This window comes from Mastacembelus armatus, chromosome 2, assembly GCF_900324485.2.
Source record: "Mastacembelus armatus chromosome 2, fMasArm1.2, whole genome shotgun sequence".
Classification (NCBI taxonomy): domain Eukaryota; kingdom Metazoa; phylum Chordata; class Actinopteri; order Synbranchiformes; family Mastacembelidae; genus Mastacembelus; species Mastacembelus armatus.
The window spans coordinates 6843991-6864238 of NC_046634.1; the positions used below are offsets into that span (position 1 = coordinate 6843991).

Sequence of the window (20248 nt, forward strand, 5' to 3'; positions counted from 1 at the left end):
TTTTGAGCAGCGCATTATCAGTGGGATGATGAGAAGCTTACCAATGCGATGACGGTGGCTCCAGCCCCAGCGAATGCAACAATATAGAGGTGGTAGGACAGGTAGAACTGTGGAGGAGAAGAGAGATTAGTGAGCAAAGGAAAAGGAAAGAAAGGAGAAAATGAAAAGAAAGCAAGCAGGTCAGGTCAGTGTCCTCTCACCTCGCTGGTGGTACAGATGTCTCCCAGTGTGGCTCCACAAGCTTTTCCCGGTGTGGCGTTCCAGGAAATAATACCTGCAGGGTCAGAGAGACGAAACATCACTACCTTCCTCTGTGAAACAAGCTTTTTACTGCTCACAGCCTCTCCTGCAGGAAAAACATGGCTGATTAAAACACTTTGAAATAATTAAAGCCATTTTGTTGGCTGCATTGTTTAGACATTTACATTTTTTGCTCTCTTCTAACTCTTATTATATTGTTTCTAATTTAAATAATGATTGTTTTCATTACAAATTACAAAGAACAGTAATCAAAACATGTCCTTGATCAATCAGCTATATCTTGTAGACAATGCTGACAGTACTTTGAACACTGCCAGTAATTGGTGCTACTATTTCGAACAGAGAGGAACAATACGACTGCCAGCCAAGCATATGTGATCCTCATCCCTCTTTGTAAGCAGGCCAGCTGTCCTTCAAATGTGGGTCACATATTATACATTAGGCTGTCAAACAGATATGCCATCACAGGAGAGAGTTAGTGGGCTGCAGCACTGCAGGAAGATGGATTTAAATTCACAGATACAACCAGGCTCCCAAGCAGCTGGAGATGAATGTGTGATGCTGATTATAGGTAGAGAAAGATCAGTGAAACCTTTTGGTCGGCAAAGTGTTGACTTCTTTCTCTCATTTTCTGTCCTGCCAGTAAAGACTGGGCTGCTTGTGGAGAACAGTGTGACGCACCAGGATCATTTTTTATGAGTAAACTTAAAAGCTTTTATTGCAGGGGCCAGCCTGCATGTTTAAGCTCACCTGCCTTGATCAGGGGAATTCCTCTAAAACTTTGAAGACGTGTAACACAGCATGTGATCGGATCCTGTGAACTTCAGCACATTGCACTCTTTACAGTGTTTGTGCAGGTGATTTTAGCTTTAAAAGTAAAAAGACACTGATCACTGTGATCTAGACTACAGATGTTTTGTGTGGATTTTGTACAGTGCTGCCTGTAAAGTATCATTGTCTTGTCTAATGTGTGTTATCTGCTGTTTTTTCAGGTGTACCTTCTCTGGCTTTAAAGAAAACCCATTTAGAGGAGAGGGACACAGTGCCCTCACAGGTGACTAGTATGATCTTTATTTTTCTTATATCAATTGGGGTTTTCATGGCTTGGTTTCTGTTAGGCTTATTTTAGGCGCTGACTGGGCTCTGGTCTGACAGGAGTACATGCGAGCTGATGTGAATTTGAAATTAGAAAGGTAGGGTACAAAAAAGAAGCATTATTTCTGCAGAACAGTAGATTTTTTTAACCCAGTTACTGTATCAGGACCCACTTGTACTACGCTCTGCTCCTGTACACCTGATCCAATTAAACTATAATGAAAAACGTGTCATCCTTAATTAGATCAGGTGTACAGAAACAGAGCTGAGCAAAATTCTAAAGGACAGATTGGCCTCGAGGAGCCAAGAGTGAGGTGAGAAACTGTTAGGAAGCTGACTGTCTTCCCTGAAGTGTTTTTTTTAATTGTTGGTATTTATTAGCGGGAAATCAAGCTTGTAAACACTTGGGAAATCTACCCCACAGTACTGCAGGGTTCTAGCTCTTTATATGGCTCTTTATTCCTTGGACTTGTCAGTGTGGCACTGCAGACAGTTGTGGTGCTGAAGCAATGATAGGATAAGGTGAAGTGGTTACAGTAGTTTGATTTAAGAATGAGACTGACTGTAGCTGTGGCTACTTACCGTACTGCCTGACGTCCACACAGATAGAGTCTGGCGAGGTGATGTTAGCATCAGGAGACCTCATGGCAGCACAGGTACTCCACATGTTGAAAAAGAGGAAAACGGGGATCGCTGTGAAGCAGAAGATGGTGAGGAAGGCCAGTGCGAGGATGTAGGTCAGGAACATAAACTGAGGAGGGAGCGAAAAGAAAGAAGAGCTAAATTATTCCTTAAAGAATAAAGCACACCTTCAGAGTCCACATTTAAGCTAATGGTAGTGAATATTTGCAGCACTTAGATTAATCAGGCTAGAAAGGACCTATGTTCCTGTGTGTGTGTGTGTGTGTGTGTGTGTGTTTGTATAGGTGTGCGATTGTGCCTCCACAGCACTTTTGTGATAAGCCTTGTTCAGGTCTGTAAAGCATAACAAATGAGCTAAGGCTATTAACACTATTTTAAGCAAGGATATTAGAAAATCTAAGTAATTACACCTCATTTGTGACTTTAATTTATAGTGTAACTGTGTGAGTGAGGATTTGCAACAGTTGTATGTGTGAGTGTGTGTTGACATACAAAGGCTGTGATGCAGCGTCCACAGATGGTGGTCTTGAAATCACTCTGCAGCTCCTTCTTAATGGCTCTGGTGGTGTAAAAGCCCTCAGCCAGCAGGAGGATGGCGTAGATGAAGAAGAAGGAAGCGATACCGTAGATGATGTACTGAAAGATCTGGATCCTGAACAAACATGAGCAGAAGAGAGAGGATGATGATTTAAAATTAAAAGCTAAGTGACACAGGATGAGTGGAGCCTTCAAAGGCAGTGAGGAGCAACTTTTAAAAGAGTGTGTAGAAGCTCAAAAGCAATGCTCAGAAATGTCAGTAAGATGATAATGTTTGATTCACACAGGACTTACACTGTGGTGAGGGTGGCATGGTCGCTGGTCACCCTGGAGAAGTGGTTCTCCAGCATGGTGAGGGTGCCAGTCAGTGCCACATGGCCGCAGCCGCAGAACAGAGCCACACCTGAGAAGCAGAGGATGGTGGCCACCAGAGACGCATAGGGCACCCCGCCCAAACACTTGATGCAGCACTCAAAGCATCCTTCAGGGGGAAACAGAGAGAAGATGGTTGAGTCACTGAAGCATGCTGGCTTTCCTGTTGCATTTAGCTGCTCCTACAGGTAAAAAGAACTTTAAAGATGACGTGAGAGCGAACAATTCAGGTCAAAGTGCACAAATGGCAGAAGGCCCAACTGTAAACCCAATGGATGCTCAAAGAAGCAGAAGCAACCAGAGCAGACTGCTGCTGCAACGTGAGATGGCAGTGCGGCTTGATCAGCTCTGGTGATGAAACTCAGGGCAATACTTGATTATTAGTCAGTGCAGAAACTTGTGTGGTTCATGTCCAAGCCGTTAACATCACGCCTGTCTCTCTGAGTCTACACAGGAGGAACAACACTTCTCCCTGTCAGGCCTGTCGAGCGGCTAATCAGAGTTAGTGTGCCTTCACTTTGAGCTCAGCTGGAAGTGTTGAATATTACATGAAAGTTGTGCTACATGCTCACGTCTCACTATGCTCAAAAAGCTCTTTGTCTCCTCTAACTGCAGCAGCATGTGGCGCTTCTTGTGTTTTATGGTCCTGGGATACGCAGGTACGGGAAATGTGGTGCATCCTGCTCCCATCACAGTCGAGAGTATAAAGAGGAGAGGAGATAACACGCGGTATTGAGCACAAGGGTTTCATCTTATATAACATCCATTAAAAATAACTCATCCAGCAAAGCAGGAAGTTACTCCTGGAAAAAAAAGACAAAATGAAGTGTCTTGTGTGTGCCACTTTGCTGTTTCCATGACAACCTGCTCCAGTTGGCAGCTCTGATGCATCATTATTTCATGTTGAGAAACTTGCTGAAGCTAAACATTTGTATTTGAAAAGCCTGGAAAACATGACTGACTGCATAACATATATTTTACACCTGTACGTGCAGCTCTTCAGACCTGAAATAACCTGCTCTGACAGCCACTGCGTGATCACAAGCATTCAAGAATAACACACACACTGTATATGACGTGATCGTGTGAGGACATGAGAGCTGCTATAACATCCGTGCAAGCAGGAGCTGAAAACATCTAGCCTCTTTTATCAACATCAAACCTGATCAATAGACTGTGACAGCAGAGCTGACATCATTCCACAAAAAGTAATTAAGCCACATGCCCACAGCTCACACAAGGTTTCCCTGAGCTTTGTTTGCTGGACAATGTCAAAATAGGCAGACGTCCTCGCAGAAACACAAGAAGGACATGTAGTTGTTTTTGAATTGACCACCGGAGCCACGTCTTGTTACAGGCTGGATTGTCATTACTAAGAAGTTTAAAAGAGAAGATTGTTTTGAGGCCTATTGAGGGGAAGGAGCATCATCAATAGCATTTTTATTTTTATTTTGGTTGGTTCACCAGTTTGTTCCAGTTATTTAACTAAATACAATATTTAAGGCCCCAGAGGATATGCCTGCTGACTTTAGTGATCCCCTGGTATCTTAAAAGCTCAGTGGCAAGATTTAAATCAGTTTTAATACAAAATGACTCTCGTGCTTATTTATCATGTAGAGTTTCACTCTTCTGAGAGCTGTTTTGATATTTAAACCCCTACAGTCCATGTTGGAGTGAATGAAAAACCCACACCACAAATCTAAGATGCTCCTTTCCAAAAAGTGCTGCTAGTGATGAAGACTCTGCATTGCATAACACAGCCAAGGCTCGTTGCATAATAGATCCAAATGCTATTAATGTTAATGAAGGAAGCGGCTGATGGAGGGGTGGAGCTGATAAGGCTGGATGGCTCTGAAATTCTGGGTAGACCAGGCCTTGGGGGGGGCTCACTAGTTGATACAGTGATGACCTGGGAGGTGGTTAAGCACTCCATCCTGCTGTAAAAGGTCAAACTCAACAGGTCATTTAGTATGTCAGTCTTGCTGTCTTTTTATATAGAGAGGAGAATGCATCCATAAAGTAAGATATGTTGCTTCTTCACATTTAAATCCAGAATTTGCAGGTGATATTATCGTTGTATTCAGGGCTGGGGAAAGAAGCCTTTGCAGATGTTATTTCATCTGGGGACTGCATGACTGGTAAATAAGGCTCATTCTAGTTCTGCCGTTAACTCTTTCCCCTCCTTGGCCCCATGTGGCTTCATGCATGATTTCACAGTTTCCTTTTAAACATTGGATGGAGGCCTCATCCGGTCTGCCTGCAGCTGTAACTGTTTGTCAGCCTCAGTTTTAAAGTGCGCTAATGGGAAACAGACAGGCCAGAGTGGTCAGCTCCAGCCAGCCCTAATGGAAATCAATGGACTATTCATTAGAGTCGAATTTAGGTGACACACCGAGGCCAGCCCATCGCTCTCATTTGCTACCTCGCTGCATGCGGCTACGTTTCTCCCTGCCTTTGCCTCGCTTGTCTTCACTGTTCTGTCTTTGAAATATGACTGCACGTCGACAGTGTGCTTACAGTGAGCCAGCTGGACTTAATCACACATCCAATATGTTACGTTGCTGTTCAGATGCTGCATCATATATCATCTCAATGGTTTCAGCCCAAGGATGATGCACCAGGTTGTGAAAGCAGCTGAACACCGGCTCACCAGTGGAAAAGAACAAAAGATTTGGGACTTTCTGGTAATTTAGACAAATGACAGACCAACAAATAATTTGACAGACAGGAGTTTCATGGATTAACTTCCCCTGCTGTTAAAGCTTGTTCTTCTTCCAAAAGAGCTGTTGGAGCCTGCAGGGCGAAAGTGGAAAATGTTCACCTGCTTAAATTAGGATTTCTGTTTGCAGCTGTGGGTGACAGTTATGTGAAAGAATGATAATTCATGTACATGCCTGATCTTTCTGTTTTTCCCCATAGACAAAGACAACAAGAAGGGATGAGAGAAGGAGCTGAAGAAACCCTCAGAAGGAACGGTGTGAGAGGAGTCTGAGAAGAGAGGCAGAGGTGGTTGGAAGAGGAAGACCCAGAAAGGGATTGATAGAAAGCGAGCAGCAGGATGGGAAGAGGAAAAAGAGAGGAAGGTAAAGAAAGAGGCAGAGAGAGTGAAATGGAATGAGAGAAAAAGGGTAAGCAAAAAGCAGCTCTTGGCCCTGGGCTGGCAAATAGCAGTTGCTATAGCAACGTGTTACCCACGACCCAGTTCAGCAGTAGCGTAGCCCTTCGCAGCCGCTTTAGTGTCCACAAACACACTGATTCAGACTGATATAACCTAAACCCAGGGGTGGTGCTAAATGGTGACAACAATCTGAACCAAGAAGTCTGAAGCAGGATGTAAAAGCATGTGCAGCATGATTGAAAGAAATGAAAGGGGGAGACACAAAGACGCTCCAGCCATTTTGGGTTTTGGAAACTGAGTCAAACAGATAATTTATTGTTTGACATGAGAGACAGCTGCAGGAAAGAAGGTTTGTACAACTGGTGACCCAGCTGTATCACATCTCCATCGACCTAAAGAATTTTTACTATAACACAGGGTAACACAGACCATTAACTGTTTGTGCTTTGGAGTTTTGCATCGTTACTTTTAAAGATAGAGTTGTAGTGATATTATGCAATATTGCGTAACATTACACAACTGCCAGAAGTGACAGATTTGTCAGAAAGCCTGCTGCTAAAAAAAGTCATTGTCCAACAAAACTAAATGCCCTCATATTTATTTATAATTCCTGATTTTCTGCACAAACTAGGATTTTCCACAGCAGCAGAAAAATCTTCACAGTATAAAACAGGCCCTTAGTTTATTTTACCCTCTTTTTCATCACATTCATCAGGCTTCTTATTGGACAAGAGAGCATTTCAGACTCTGTGGATAAATGAGGCATGACACAAAGTAGACTTGTTTGGAGGCAGAACCTGTCACTGACATCTTTTGTGATTATACTCCGTTTGCTGTCAATCACCTGACACCCACAACATGGGAAGAAGCGTGTTCTCTATGAAATAATCCCTTGAATACACGTCCCCTTATAAACATCACTGTCAGATTATCACTAGGCTTGAATTTGTAGTGTCTGCAAAACAATTTTAATAAGTTGATTAATTATATATTGGAAAATAACTAAGGAATATTAATGTGAGTTTGTATGAACTGGACACTCACATAAAACGGCTGTGTCTGGATAATATGATCTAAATGTATGTGCTGTATTTCATTCACACCATTGACATCCTTTCTGCCATGCCTATAAAGCAGCTTTAAATATAAACAGAGGACAGGAGAGAGATTAAATCAACTGTCCCGATAGTTAACGATTTGCCATAAACTGTACAACCCAGTGACACAGCAGGATTATCACCAACTGTTAGTACGCACAGTGCATCTGCCAGGAATAACAGCGTTAATAAAGCTTTCTGAATATTTCAGCAGTCGGCCTGGTCCCTGCCTGCGGCTGGATTCCAATTTAGAAGTGCTGTATTCATTATGGGGAAATTTCCTCACAGTGCATTATGGGTAGATTCCCACAAGAGATGAGGAGGACGTCAGAGAGAAAAGAAAAGGTGTGGGAAAGTAAAAGAGGCAGGAGGAGAGGGGATGAGATGAAAACAAAGCCCCATCTTTTTGATGGCATCAGACTCCAGCCACATCACACACGTTTAACCTCATAACTTCAGCTTGGGAAATCCCCGTCTTCCACTTGAGCTCAAGAATAAAATGCTCCTCTGAGGTTTTATGGAATTATTTCAAACACCCAAAGAGAACATCAAAACCACATTGTTTAACCAAGTTAAAAACAAGGATGTTTTTACTTGGTTTATGTCAACTTGCTTCTTATTATTGTACTTTGGCTTTTGTTTCTACAAATTCTGACAACAGAAAAATTAGCATGATCAGACTGGTTGCAAACAGACTTGAAGTTTGCAGCTGTGATATATATCTAAATCTAAATCTGTGATCTATATATACACACACACACATATATATATATATATATATATATATAAGCAAAATATATATATATATATAATATATATATATTATATATATATTATATATATATATATATATATATATATATATATATATATATATATATATATGTGTGTGTGTGTGTGTGAAATATTTGTTTCCTTTAATTTTTTCCTTTTTCCAACAAAGAAAAATATCACTGTATGAAGACAAATGTAAGTTTGCAGTAATTGGCTGTTTGTAGTCTATATGCTCGATGCCAGGGAAAATGATGATGCCAACACTCATCATCATTTATGAACCAGAACCTGCTTCTCCCACAATTCATAACTGACCCCAATCTTCTCTCTGTGAAAAACACTTGGCTGTTTCTGCAGCATTACAAGAGGCCCAAAGGTCAGCATCTGGCCTGGTGTAACGGAGCACAATGGACTGCGCTGCTCTAAAATCCCATTCTCTGTGCTCTTATATGTGATCAACACTTTACCAATGAGCTGCTGGATGCTGGTTCCCTCTCTCTGTCTCCTTCTGTGGACAATCTAAGCTAAACTCTCACAGCTGCATGGGGGACTCAACTCCCAAGACACGCACCGAACATCTCCACTCATGTGAATGTAGAAAGAAGATCCAGAGAAATGCATACTTGAACAGATGAGGCACACATGAGAGTGGATGCACAGATGGAGAGAAACATGCACGTGTTCATCTGGTGCACATTCCTCTCAGTGTTTGCAGATGAACCACCATATTTAACACCGACACCTCCAACCTCTGCATGCCAAAACCTAAAATTAAAGTTAATCAGCAAAACATTACATTCAAGAACATCTCAGAACAGTTCACTTCTCATCTTGCTCACAAACACTCTCTTAAACATTTAATTGGATTGGTTTTCTAGGTGATTTCTTATGATTTGGTGCTTTTGCTTATGTGGAGCCTCAGTGTGTGTGAACTGAGCTGAAGCTGGACAGCCTTCACACGCCTGATCTGCCTGGAAAGAAACATGTGGCGAACACACAGCTGTTATTTACCTGATGTTTCCTGTCATGGTCCATCAGGATTAACATACAATGCAGACAGCAGACCTGCAAAGCCGATCATGACGCATGTGGTGTGTATTTCTTAGATGTTTAGATGTCCCATTTAAGAAACTATGTGCTGAAGATGCAATTCTGGATTTTCCTTCAGGCAATTTTGTAATTTTGTGGGCTTTATACCACAATATAAGGACATTGTATTGGTTTACTTTAGAGCTCCTTTGTATGATCGGGCAATTACAATTAAAGGCAGAACTTTCTAAGAGTTTATTTGAATGTGTCTGTCTTTCCAGTGCAGTGACTAGATCTCAACAGAAATGGCAGACATTCCACTGACCACCCACACAGTGTGAAAACTCTAACAGCTCTGATCTTCTCCCATGAAACAGGATCACCTGTCCTGAGCTGCCATCTGCCAGCTCAGTGGAGCGCACTGAGAGCTATTAGTTTGAGTCTTGTTCCACCAAAATGTAAAATGGCCCCTCTGGCAGTGTCGTGCCATCGACGTGAATGGTTCAGCAGTTACGCAACCAACTTGGCTAATGTGACTTTCCCTGAGATGTCAAAGAATTCAGTGACCGTCCTCTGGCCTCCTCGCCTCTGTCCCACCCCCTTCCCCCTGATGTGATTATGAAGATTCACTTTACAGCAGCCTCAGGGGCCTGGTGTGTGTGTGTGTGTGTGTGTGTGTGTTAGTGTGGTCGGCACAAGGCCCCAGATGAGTATGAAATTTCACATACAGTATGTTACAGCTGAAGACTGACTTCATATAGTGAAAACTTTGTTCTTATTATTCATCCAATATTAAGACAATAGAGAACAGGACATCAAAATCTAACCAACATAAACGATAGTGTTGAATGTATATTTTTCACATTTTGTACAGTGTTAATTCTTTTTAATGTATTCATTAAAACAACACTTAAATCACATCACAAACTAACAGCTTTAACAGGACTACAGTGGACCCTGGCCTGAAACAGAGAAACACAATGACCTACACGTCATTTATCAATGTCAGCCATGGCTAATGATGACGAGTGGTAATCGGCATCAGGCGTTTTATGGGCTATGGATGAGAGGAGCAGATTGGACTTCAGTGGGTGATGGAGGAAGGCCAGAGGAGGCTGGCATTACTCAGGAACAAGGCATGCTGTGCCAACCTGCCACTTGCTGCTATTCATATACCCATTGCAGACTGGGGTTCACACATAGATGTAGTGTTGGAAGGTGATGCGTTCAAGTTAATTTTTGTGGTAGTTTGTTTGTGCAATTCTTCTGATTTGCTGTCTGTTCTGGGCTGTGTGATGATTTTCTACAGTTTTTTCTACAAAATAATAATAACTACGTTAAGTCTTCAAACATCAGAGGATTGTGAAAGATTGCTGTAACAATTTGTGAGAAGCCAGTACTCACTGGAAAAAGTCAATAATTGTATTAACTGAAAATATGTTCTTATAATAAAACTATCCAGAAAGTCTCTTATCCACGTTTTTCACTGATTTTAATGTTTATTTGCTTTTTTATCTTATTTTTCCATTTTTCATTTTTTAGTTTTGAGTTTTGGGTGGCTTGGTGGTTAGCGCTCTCACATCCCACCAGGAAGGATCGTGGTTCGAGTTCTGTTCGGATTTCAAATGTAGACATACAGGTTGGGGTTTGGGTTAATTGGTAAATTGCCTGCAGGTGTGAATGTGAGTGTCAGTCATGACGCATCCTCATTGGTCAGCGCCAGCCAATGAACAGCAAGTAGTTTCTCTCTACCTTCCGTTTCCTGTCTCTCCTGTCGAACACCTGGAAGATGAGTGGCTTAGACACTTGTTGTTTAACTTGTATTTTGACGCTTTCTGTGGTGCCCACGTTGGCCCCTTAGCTTTCACAGCAACGCAGTATCGTCAGCGTTCAGTCCGCTTCACGCATGCGTGGATGCAGCGTGGAAAACAGCGTGACGCGTTTGGTGTCGGGGTCGAATTTCTTAGGTAAAGATGTGACCATTTTATCATATGCAGCTTCTGGCTCTGATGGCACAGGGGGTCACCTGACAAACGACTCAAGTAGCCTGAACTGTTTCGTCAGGTGGAATAAAACAGGACACCTGTGCAGGATTTTAGCACACAGAGGATCTATCAGATGTAAAGGACTGCCTTACTGCAGGATCCACTAAAAATCCCATGAACTAGTCCTGGGTTTACCCCTGAAAGCAAACATAGACCTACTGTAAATCCAGACTCAGGTGTGACATAGTGATAATCTCTACATTTCTAATCGTTGTGAAAAGGAAATGAAGGAGTAATTGTTTTCCCCTTAATGTACACATTAGTGTCCTAATCCCTGACACGTCTTTATCATCAGGGTAGGATTTCATTGTAATAAGTTGTTTTTACGTGGGTATTTGAATTGTTGGAGGAAGTAAATATACTTATCTCCAAACAAATTTCTGGCTGTTCTGTTTCACTTTAGCTGGTTTAATTAATATAAGCTAAAGACTTGTAAATGCCACATAGCTGCTAGATGTGATTGAGTCAAACAGAGCTGTGTCTGTTCCAGGCTGTGCACTGGCTCAGGAGAGCTGTCCAGGAGCGTGGGATGAAATAAATTAATGGCGTGAATTGGACTGGACAGTGACTGAACTCAATCTCTGCGCAATGAAACAAATGTCTGAGTAAGTGTGTTTTCTTAAAACTGTTTCTTTTGACTAATTGTAACTGATTGATAAAAGAATTATTGTCATCTCTGCATGTATTTAAATCATTTTACTTTGCTTTTATAAGTTTGACAGAACAACTGTGGTTTATAATCTGGAGGATGTTTCACAACTTTGACTTGCTGTGCTATAATATAGTAACTTTTATACTATATAACTCTCAATTCAATCAAATGGAAAGTGAAAAACAATTTTAAGGGATTTCCCCCACAGTTACTGGCATTTGTGCAGACACAAATATATATATCATACTAAACCACACCACTTGTTTTAACAAAAGTACTTTTAAATATAAATGTGACCACAGTGTAGGGAAGACGAGAGCTAAATGTGAACAGCACAGTGTGGTCACCCACACATGTGGACATAAAAATAGAGCTTTTCTCTTTAGTGCAAACAAAGCTCCAACGCAGACATTCCCCTGAACCACTCCTGGTCACTGACACGTAAACAAATGCAAGCACGCACGCACGCACATACACACACACATACATACACACACACACACACGCGCATCCAGATGGGGGCTGACAGCATGCTTTGGGCAAACGGCTTCAAATGAAGAACACATGTGACTCGCCCTGTGTGACGGCTTTTACATGGTCCCACCAATCTCACACACCTTCAGGGTGAAAGGAGAATAGGCGAAGGGTGTGTGCATGAGTGTGTGTGGAAAACATTGATGAGAAGGAGAATCAGGACAGGACATTGAGGAGAAGACAGGAGGCAAAGAGAAAAACAGAAGGGAGGACTGTGCTCTGCTTTTTCAGAAATGAGCAGGGGCAGATTTGTAGGTGAAACCAGTTTTCATACATGTAAATACAGAATCATGGTTTAAAGATTTGAGTTAAAAATAAGGATGCCTTGAGATTTCAGTCGTTTGCATGTGGGTGTGGGTGAATTCAAACCTGACCTGAAGTGTCATCCTGTTAGACCCAGACTATATTTCCACATATGCTCGTTGTGACTTGTCAGCTCAGGACATTGTGTTGTACTGTCAGTTTCCCTGGGTGATCATTTTTATTCTGTTACTGTTGGAATTTACTTTTGTGCCCACTCAGTATTTGCACATTGGCTAAATAATAGAAGTAATTAACTCTGGGGCTCCACCTGGGATTCACACCTGGGTTCAATCAGCTTATTTACTTGATCTTGTTGAAAAAAGATGATGAAAGGGGTAACTGTGTTTCAGCTTGAGTTAGAGCTGGTTATTTGTATGGAAGTCAGAAACAAATTCCAGTAAAGCAAGTCCATACATTACAGTGTAGGAAGGTGTGTGTGTGAGAAAGAAAAGCAGGATCACAATGATAGTTTGTCCCCTCTGACATAGATACAAAAGTCTGTCAAATGTCAGCACCAGTTGGCCTCCTTTCATGACACCTTGCTCTGCTGATGATCATCAAACAGGGGTTGGCCTTTAGATTCAAGGCCTCAACCTGGGCTTAGCTGGACTTTACTGCTGCAGCTGTATATTCCTGGAAGAAAAAACTGAACTATTCCTTTAATGTGTTTCAGGTGAAAAGATTTTGTATTCTCTTGCACAAACATCCTCCTCTCTGGTCAAACAGACTTTACTAGGGGAAAGACTGATTATTAGGAGAAACTCTCTGTGCCTCAGATGCTGCAGATCTACCCTTGCATGCAGAAAATTCAACAAAACCTGCACCCTCCAGACAGTGATGTAATCTCTTACGGTTCTGATCTGAACATCATAACCAAGGACTGCGAGCCAGCACTGTTATATAAGAGCAGGCACACACACACACACACACACACACGTATACACACGTATACACAGAAGGAAGAAAGGTGTGTGAGAGCAGGATGGTTACAACAAAAAGCAGGACAGTCGGGTGCTGGAAGAGTAGATTGAAATGCACTGAGGGCCACTTCGAAACACTCAAAGCCACTTTAGGGAGCCACATTAAAGGTAAAAATAAAGACATCACATGGGAGGCTCACTTTCTAATCAAACAGTTTCATGCTAATGAAATCAGATCTAATTGTACCTCAGAGAATGTAGTTGATACCTTGTTATTTAAGCCCTCAGCACAGTGTACCTCTGTACACATACAGAGTAGAGATTCTAAGCAGCAATCAAGTAAAAATATCAATCCACCCATCACCACCACTGACACCCATTCCTCCAGATTATAAACCATACTCATGTTCTGTGTTCATTTTCCAGTTTGTAATTACTCTTGGCTCAGTGTCGTGCAGAGACACTGCAGAGACACAACGGTGGTGCAATCAAGAACATGCACTCTGTTTACCACAATTAAAGTAGCTAATGTAGTCACAGCCAATCAGCATGCTCTTTATAGCGAAGTGTGAGCCCAGTAGCTGGAGCTGATGGATGATGTGAAAACAAACTAAAATTAGTCTAATGGTCTAAAATCGTGTCGCTCACAGGGCTTCAGATACACTGTGCTGTAAGAAGACTAACACACACATACAGGTGCAATATTTTGCAAATGTTATTTTAATGCTACAGCTGGTCATATTGGAGTTATTTACATATTACAGGGTGCAGTGCATCATATTTTATAACTGAATATATTTATATGGCATCCTATCTGTAACTACAGCTTTAAAATGAGTATGAAGCCAAGAAAAAAAGTAAATATTTCCCACTGAAGTGCGTTGAAGACAACTATAAAGTTGCACATAATGCAAATAGTCAAGTAAATTAAAAGTATCCTAAGTTGTACTTAAGGCAGCACTTTAGTTAATATACTTAGTTACAGCTGCCGCCTGAATAAGCAACGTGTTGTTCTGAAGCAGAAGAGGCGACGCTGGCACACACCAACACAAGCTCCTTACATGACAGCTCTCTCTTCTTGCCCCCGCTGTAAATCTTTAGCTTCTTAACAGATGCTAAAGCTTATGGTCGTCTTCCAGATGTCAAAGGCACACACAAATAATTACACCAACCAACAGGCCATCCTCCAACCCCGTATATATTTTGGGCTCGCTGGCGTGGGTGGATTCATTTGCGTAGCTTCACACCTGGAGCACAACAGTCTAGGCCACAGATGTTGGACAACATTGTGATAATTTCACTTTCATTTCCACATGAAATGGTGATTAAAGGACTGATTGCTAACAGTAATATGGCCACACTCCTGCACAGCCTGCCAAGGTCTTTTAGCAGCCACTCTGTTAGTTGAAGTTATGTGATAAAGGCTTCACAGGCCTGTGAATAGCAGTGTGCCCAGGAGAGGATGATGTAATGCCTTTTTTTTTTTTTTTTAAACGTCACTGTTGAGGGACACCCCACTCTTCTGCACCTTACGTCACAGTCAGGCAGTGACCCAGGAGCATTACTATAGCAGAGTCCAAGAACTACTGCAGAACTGTATGATCTGCATGTTTTCAAGCCAAAGTGTGTTTGGTGCTGAGATTTTAAAGTCGCAGAAAAAGTGTAGCTTGAACTTGAAACAGCATAAATGTGGCACTGGGTGTCTGAATAAAGCTAAAATCTGATTAACAAAATTCGAACCTTTCATGTCATTTGACAAGGCTGGAGCTAAAGCTCTGCAATAATTGGAACATTTTATATAATTTTAGACCAGAAAAGCAAAATATTTGAAAATGAGCTTCCACAATAATAATTGCTTCAAAATTTCCCTTTTGAAAGCTGTGAAATCATCAGCTACAGCACTGCCAGGACTAATGTAGTAAAAAGACATTTAATCATGATTTTAGATTTTAACTATGTGCATTCATAGAGCAAATCTGTTATTATTGCAGGCTGCATCATTAGGATTTATACGTCGTGTATTTAGTTTATTTAAGTAGCGCTATAAACTACATGGCCCTGACAAACAGCCTGCTACTACACTAACAGCGCTGCTGTCTCCAAACTGAAGGATGATTTTACTACCAAGCCACTGAAAACAAATCAGTCACATCCACCCTTGGTTGCTGAGACCTCCAACGCACAGAGACACGCCTACACACCACAGATTCAGTGTGAGCAGATATAGAGCAGCGCCTTGGTGTGATTTTAACTAAATCGACTAGATTTAACGCGCCTCTTTGCTGTGCTCATCAAACATTAATAAGCTATTATTTATTCATTTATTTATATACATAAATCTTTTTTGCGTGCACATTGCAAACGATTGGCATTTGGGAGGTGCGCATTGAGAGTGATTATGAGTGAGATTACAGGATGGTCATCACCTTAGTGCATCAGAGTGAGCATCATTCATAAAGCCAGAATTGCATGTATGCGCCTTACTGAGGCTCCATTAACATGCCTGAGCGGTGAGGCTGTAACTGATGGACACAACCATCCCCCTGCGTCAAGTGCACCGATGGTCGTTTCTTTTGCAGTCTGCTGCTTTGCTAATGAACCTAATCACTGCGGGCATACAAAACACAGGCTTCCTTTGCTGCCACACCTGGTCGCGCTCGGACACCAAGCCTCTGTGGAGGAACATGCGATAATAATCGCAGCGGTTGCGGCGGAAGCATCATGGAGCGGCTGCTCCATACCTGACGGAAAACAATGCAGCCATGTACACAGCCCCTAATCAGCCGCTCATTAGGCACAAATGCGCTCTTGATGGTGCAGAATTGGAAACCCAAGGTGGCATTAATACATGCTCCATAAAACCAGACGTGCACCTTCCACAACCCATCAATCCGCCCACCCTCTTGTTCTCCCACATTAGTCTCCAAATCCATTTGAAGGCGCAAAATAACGCAGAGAACCTCAATTTTCCATCTGCATCGTGGGAAAAGTCGTGGTTATCTACGGCACAGAGACCGTGATTGCTGTCAAAAACGCCCTCACATAGGTGAGAACCCGAACGAAAACCGCCGCTATTGTCCCTCACTGCGAGAAGCCATTGCAAATGGGTTAAACCGCTCGGGCTGGCGCAGACGCAAATGTCTCTAAAGAAAACACGCAAAATGCACAGATGTCAGCGGGTAATTTAGCGTACCTTTGCTCTCTTGTCCTTCATCCTGAGTCTCCTCTGCGTTGGACTCCATGGCCGGCTTTGTCCCATCCATTATTTCAGAGAAAATACTGTCTCCTTGTTGCACTTGTACCTTACAGAGTGTGAATGCTGGAGTCTATCCTGGCGACTTGATGCGCTCTCTCTCTGTCTCCCTCCCTCTCTCTCTCTCTCTCTCTCTCTCTCTCTCTGTCTCCCTCCCTGTCTCTCTCTCTCTCTCTCTGTCTCTCCCTCTCTCTCTCGATGTTGAAGCTTACCACTGGCACTGTATATTTACCATGCAGTTTTAAGATGCAAAGGCGCTGTCAGATTAGATTTGTTACACATGCTGATTAGAGTCAGATGATGCCAGATTACCTTTCAGCTCTCTAAAATCACTCTTTCTTTTGTAAGAACGCAAGATGATATTTATACTGCTTTAATATATTTATCCTCCCAGGGTCCTTTTCCTTATTCACTTAAAATACTCTTTTTGTTTTGTCAGTGGTTTACAGGTGAAACTGAATGATCTTTGTTATATCAGGACAAAATGAGCAGGAGACGTAAATATGCAAACTTATGGGTAACCATGCGTGCATGGCTGGACCCACACACACACACACACACACATTCACTCACTCACTCACTCACTCACTCACTCACTCACTCACTCACTCACCGCCCCCTCTCCATCTGGTGAGTTGAAAGAGAAACAGAGTCAGGGAGGGACGGAGGGAGAGGAAAAGAGCCAAAAAGAGAAAAAGAAGAAGAAGAAGAATTAGTGCTATGGGAGAGTGTGAGTGTGTAAGATGGAAGTGAGAATGTGGGTGAGAGGCCCTCAAAGGGCTGATTTTTGGTTTTTTCACATCAGACTGGCCTGCATTCATTTTAATCTGACAATGGAAAAAGAAACAGCCCCTCATAGTTAATTTAACAGGTTAAGATATTTTAAGCAATAACTCCAAACTATGTTAAAGTCAAAACAAGGTAGCAGCATGTTGCATGTCTGATCCTGTTGAGATGTTATTTCCATTGGAATAAAGTCAAACACAACCACAGAACAATCTGCATTGGATAATGGTTATGTTGCTGTTTGGTTTTATTTTATTCAGGAGGGGGGACCCTTTGTTTGCCTCTGAGCGTCCTGATTGGCTGAGTGCAGGACCCCTGTATTCCAATGAGAAATCAAGCAAGGTGAGTCCCAGAATCCCAAAGGAATTTTCAAATGTGGGTGTGGTGTGTTGATCCAATGAAGGGGGACAAGGGGCTTTGCTGATTCCATCATTCACCCCATTTTCTAATAAAAACACATCTTCAAACAATAGGACACCATCTGTCCTGAATCCTCTTAAACAAGGTTTAAATTCAGGCCCACGTGGCCTTGTTTCAGACAAAGCTCAGCCCAGTTCAGGAAATCCCACCCGCCTCCCCTCCAGACAGCAGACAGAGGTCACCACCCCAGCCCCTGATGTTTTCAAAACATCAGACACTAGAACCGCTACCATGACATATATGACATTTATTGGATCCATTTAGCCTGAGGGCTGAAATGAACACCTAGTCTGCACCATATGCTGGTACATCAAAGATGGTCACCCATCACACTGACTTTTTGACATTTAAGTGTCTCTGTGATGCTGAGCCATGGGGAAATCTGATACTCCTCACAAATGAATGACCATGTGTAAAGCCTGCCCGCATTAGCCTTTACTCAAACCTTGCTGGATGCAGTTTGGTAGAGCCATATGTGGACCCCAAAGTACACTGACAGACAGGGCGGAGATAGTAGAGTTTACTTTGTTTGCTAGGTATTATTTTAACAAACACTGGCAACAGAGCCAGAAGTTTAACTTTACTTTCTACCACATAGCAAAGGAGTTTTTTCATATTATCATTAGGGCTGCAACTAATGATTGTTGTAATTGTTGGGTAATCTACAGATTTTCTTAATCTATGAAATTCATCTATAACATCAGAGAAAACAGTAAATACCCATTATAGTTTCCTTATATCCAAGATCATGGTAAGTTATAGCTTATTGAGCAATAATTCAAATCTTTAGATGTTCAATTTATTACCACATAAGAATTTAGCAAGAAGCTGAAGTTCATATCTACAGTACCCAGTCAACTGTTTAGCAATAGAAGTGATTACCCACTTCATATTTTGCCTATCTATCCATCAAGATTCAATTGATTCATATATGTGAGTGTGTATTTGTGTCTAACATCTGTTGAACCACGCAAGGCTATAAGATTTTATTTGGTTGCATAATTTACTTTTGAAGCAAACGATTTCCTGTTACATGTCAAGATTCAGACAGTCATTAAAAAGCACATGTGGATCCCAGAATCATCCCAGGTGCAACAATTGGATTTAGAAACACAGTCAAATGTAAATGACATAATAGATGTCTTACAGTTAAAACTGTCAGGAAGAAATATCCTTCTTTTGCTGCAACAATGAAACATACACACACAAATACTAACTGTCAGGCATGAAGGCAGGAGTCCCATTTTTCTCCCAGAACCCCCATAATCCCTTGCTGGGTCACACAGATTAAGGACTTGTCCACAAGATAAGATACAGTGCTCCCTGGCGTACTCCACCATCTCTCTCTCACTCACACACACACACACACACACACACACACACACACACACACACACACACACATATATACATGCACACGCTTACACATAATGTGAAGTGCTTGGACTTTCGCCCAAACCTCTAACTAATGTTGCGTTCCAGAGACAGTTGGACATCTCATTGCTCCTACCAAGAAAAATGCAGCAAAACATTTCTTCAGGTTGGAGTGTCACGCAGGATGTTTCCCAAAATCCTTCACACCTGAACTGGCCTTATGTGTGTGTGCTCCTCAGAATATGGCAATAATTTAATCAATGGAAAGTTAACACAGTGAAGGTTTTGAGATATTCTGGACAAATGGGGTGAATAAGCCACATGCTGCATTGTTTGATTTGAATATATGGCAAGAGATCTGTAGGAAGATGACTTAGCCTTATGCTGCTCTACGTATGTAAGGATTTGTACTCTGTATAATCCCCTTCAGACACATGCCTATTCCTGTGTGGAGTGTAATATTCAGGAATTGAGTAAGAGTAAAGTGCAGTTTAGAGTGAACAAACAGCAGAGAGATCCACCAACACAAACTGCAGTTTGAACCTTAAACACTGGGTTTGTTTTGTGTAGGTAAAATGTCAGTGTTGTCAATAGATGTTTAAAATGAAAACTTGTTGTATTTGGAAGCCCCTTTTAAGAGCGGACCAATGCATCAGCCAACTTCTGTGAGTACATTGCTCCTGCTCTGCTACAGAAACTTTATCTGTCTCCATTAAGGGGAGAGTCTGTTGAAAGCCTGTCTTCTTTCATTACAGAGAGACACAGAAGAGACAGAGGAGCCCAAATGGGAATGTGACAGAGTAATAAGGACAGTACAGCATCTTCATGTAAGCAGATGCAGAGTTAATGGAGAAGAAGAAGAAGAAGAAGCAGCAGCAGCAGCAGCAGCAGCAGAAGATAAGGAAGACACAGCAGCCTCTGCAAAACTGATTGCAAACTTCAATTTAAAAAGGTTTCCACAACAATTTGAGACTCGTATGATGGTCACGTCTTCAGCATCAGAGCAGAGTGATACTGACTCTTCAGTTTCCATGGA

General features: G+C 41.9%; 1 protein-coding gene across 2 annotated transcripts in view; it reads right to left on the reverse strand.

The window, feature by feature from the left end:
- LOC113127289 (neuronal membrane glycoprotein M6-b-like) overlaps positions 1-20248 on the reverse strand; it is a 28989-nt gene that overhangs the window by 3100 nt on the left and 5641 nt on the right. The window contains exons 1-6 of one of the 2 annotated variants that reach the window (XM_026301741.1): positions 16573-16722; positions 2830-3016; positions 2491-2650; positions 1939-2107; positions 201-274; positions 42-107 (exon numbers count right to left, since the gene is read on the reverse strand). In XM_026301741.1, the coding sequence (XP_026157526.1) occupies positions 42-107; positions 201-274; positions 1939-2107; positions 2491-2650; positions 2830-3016; positions 16573-16642 (726 nt within the window). In that variant the 5' untranslated portion in view covers positions 16643-16722. Of the gene's footprint in view, positions 1-41; positions 108-200; positions 275-1938; positions 2108-2490; positions 2651-2829; positions 3017-16572; positions 16723-20248 lie in introns of those variants that run through there. The other variant, XM_026301742.1, reaches the window with a different exon arrangement.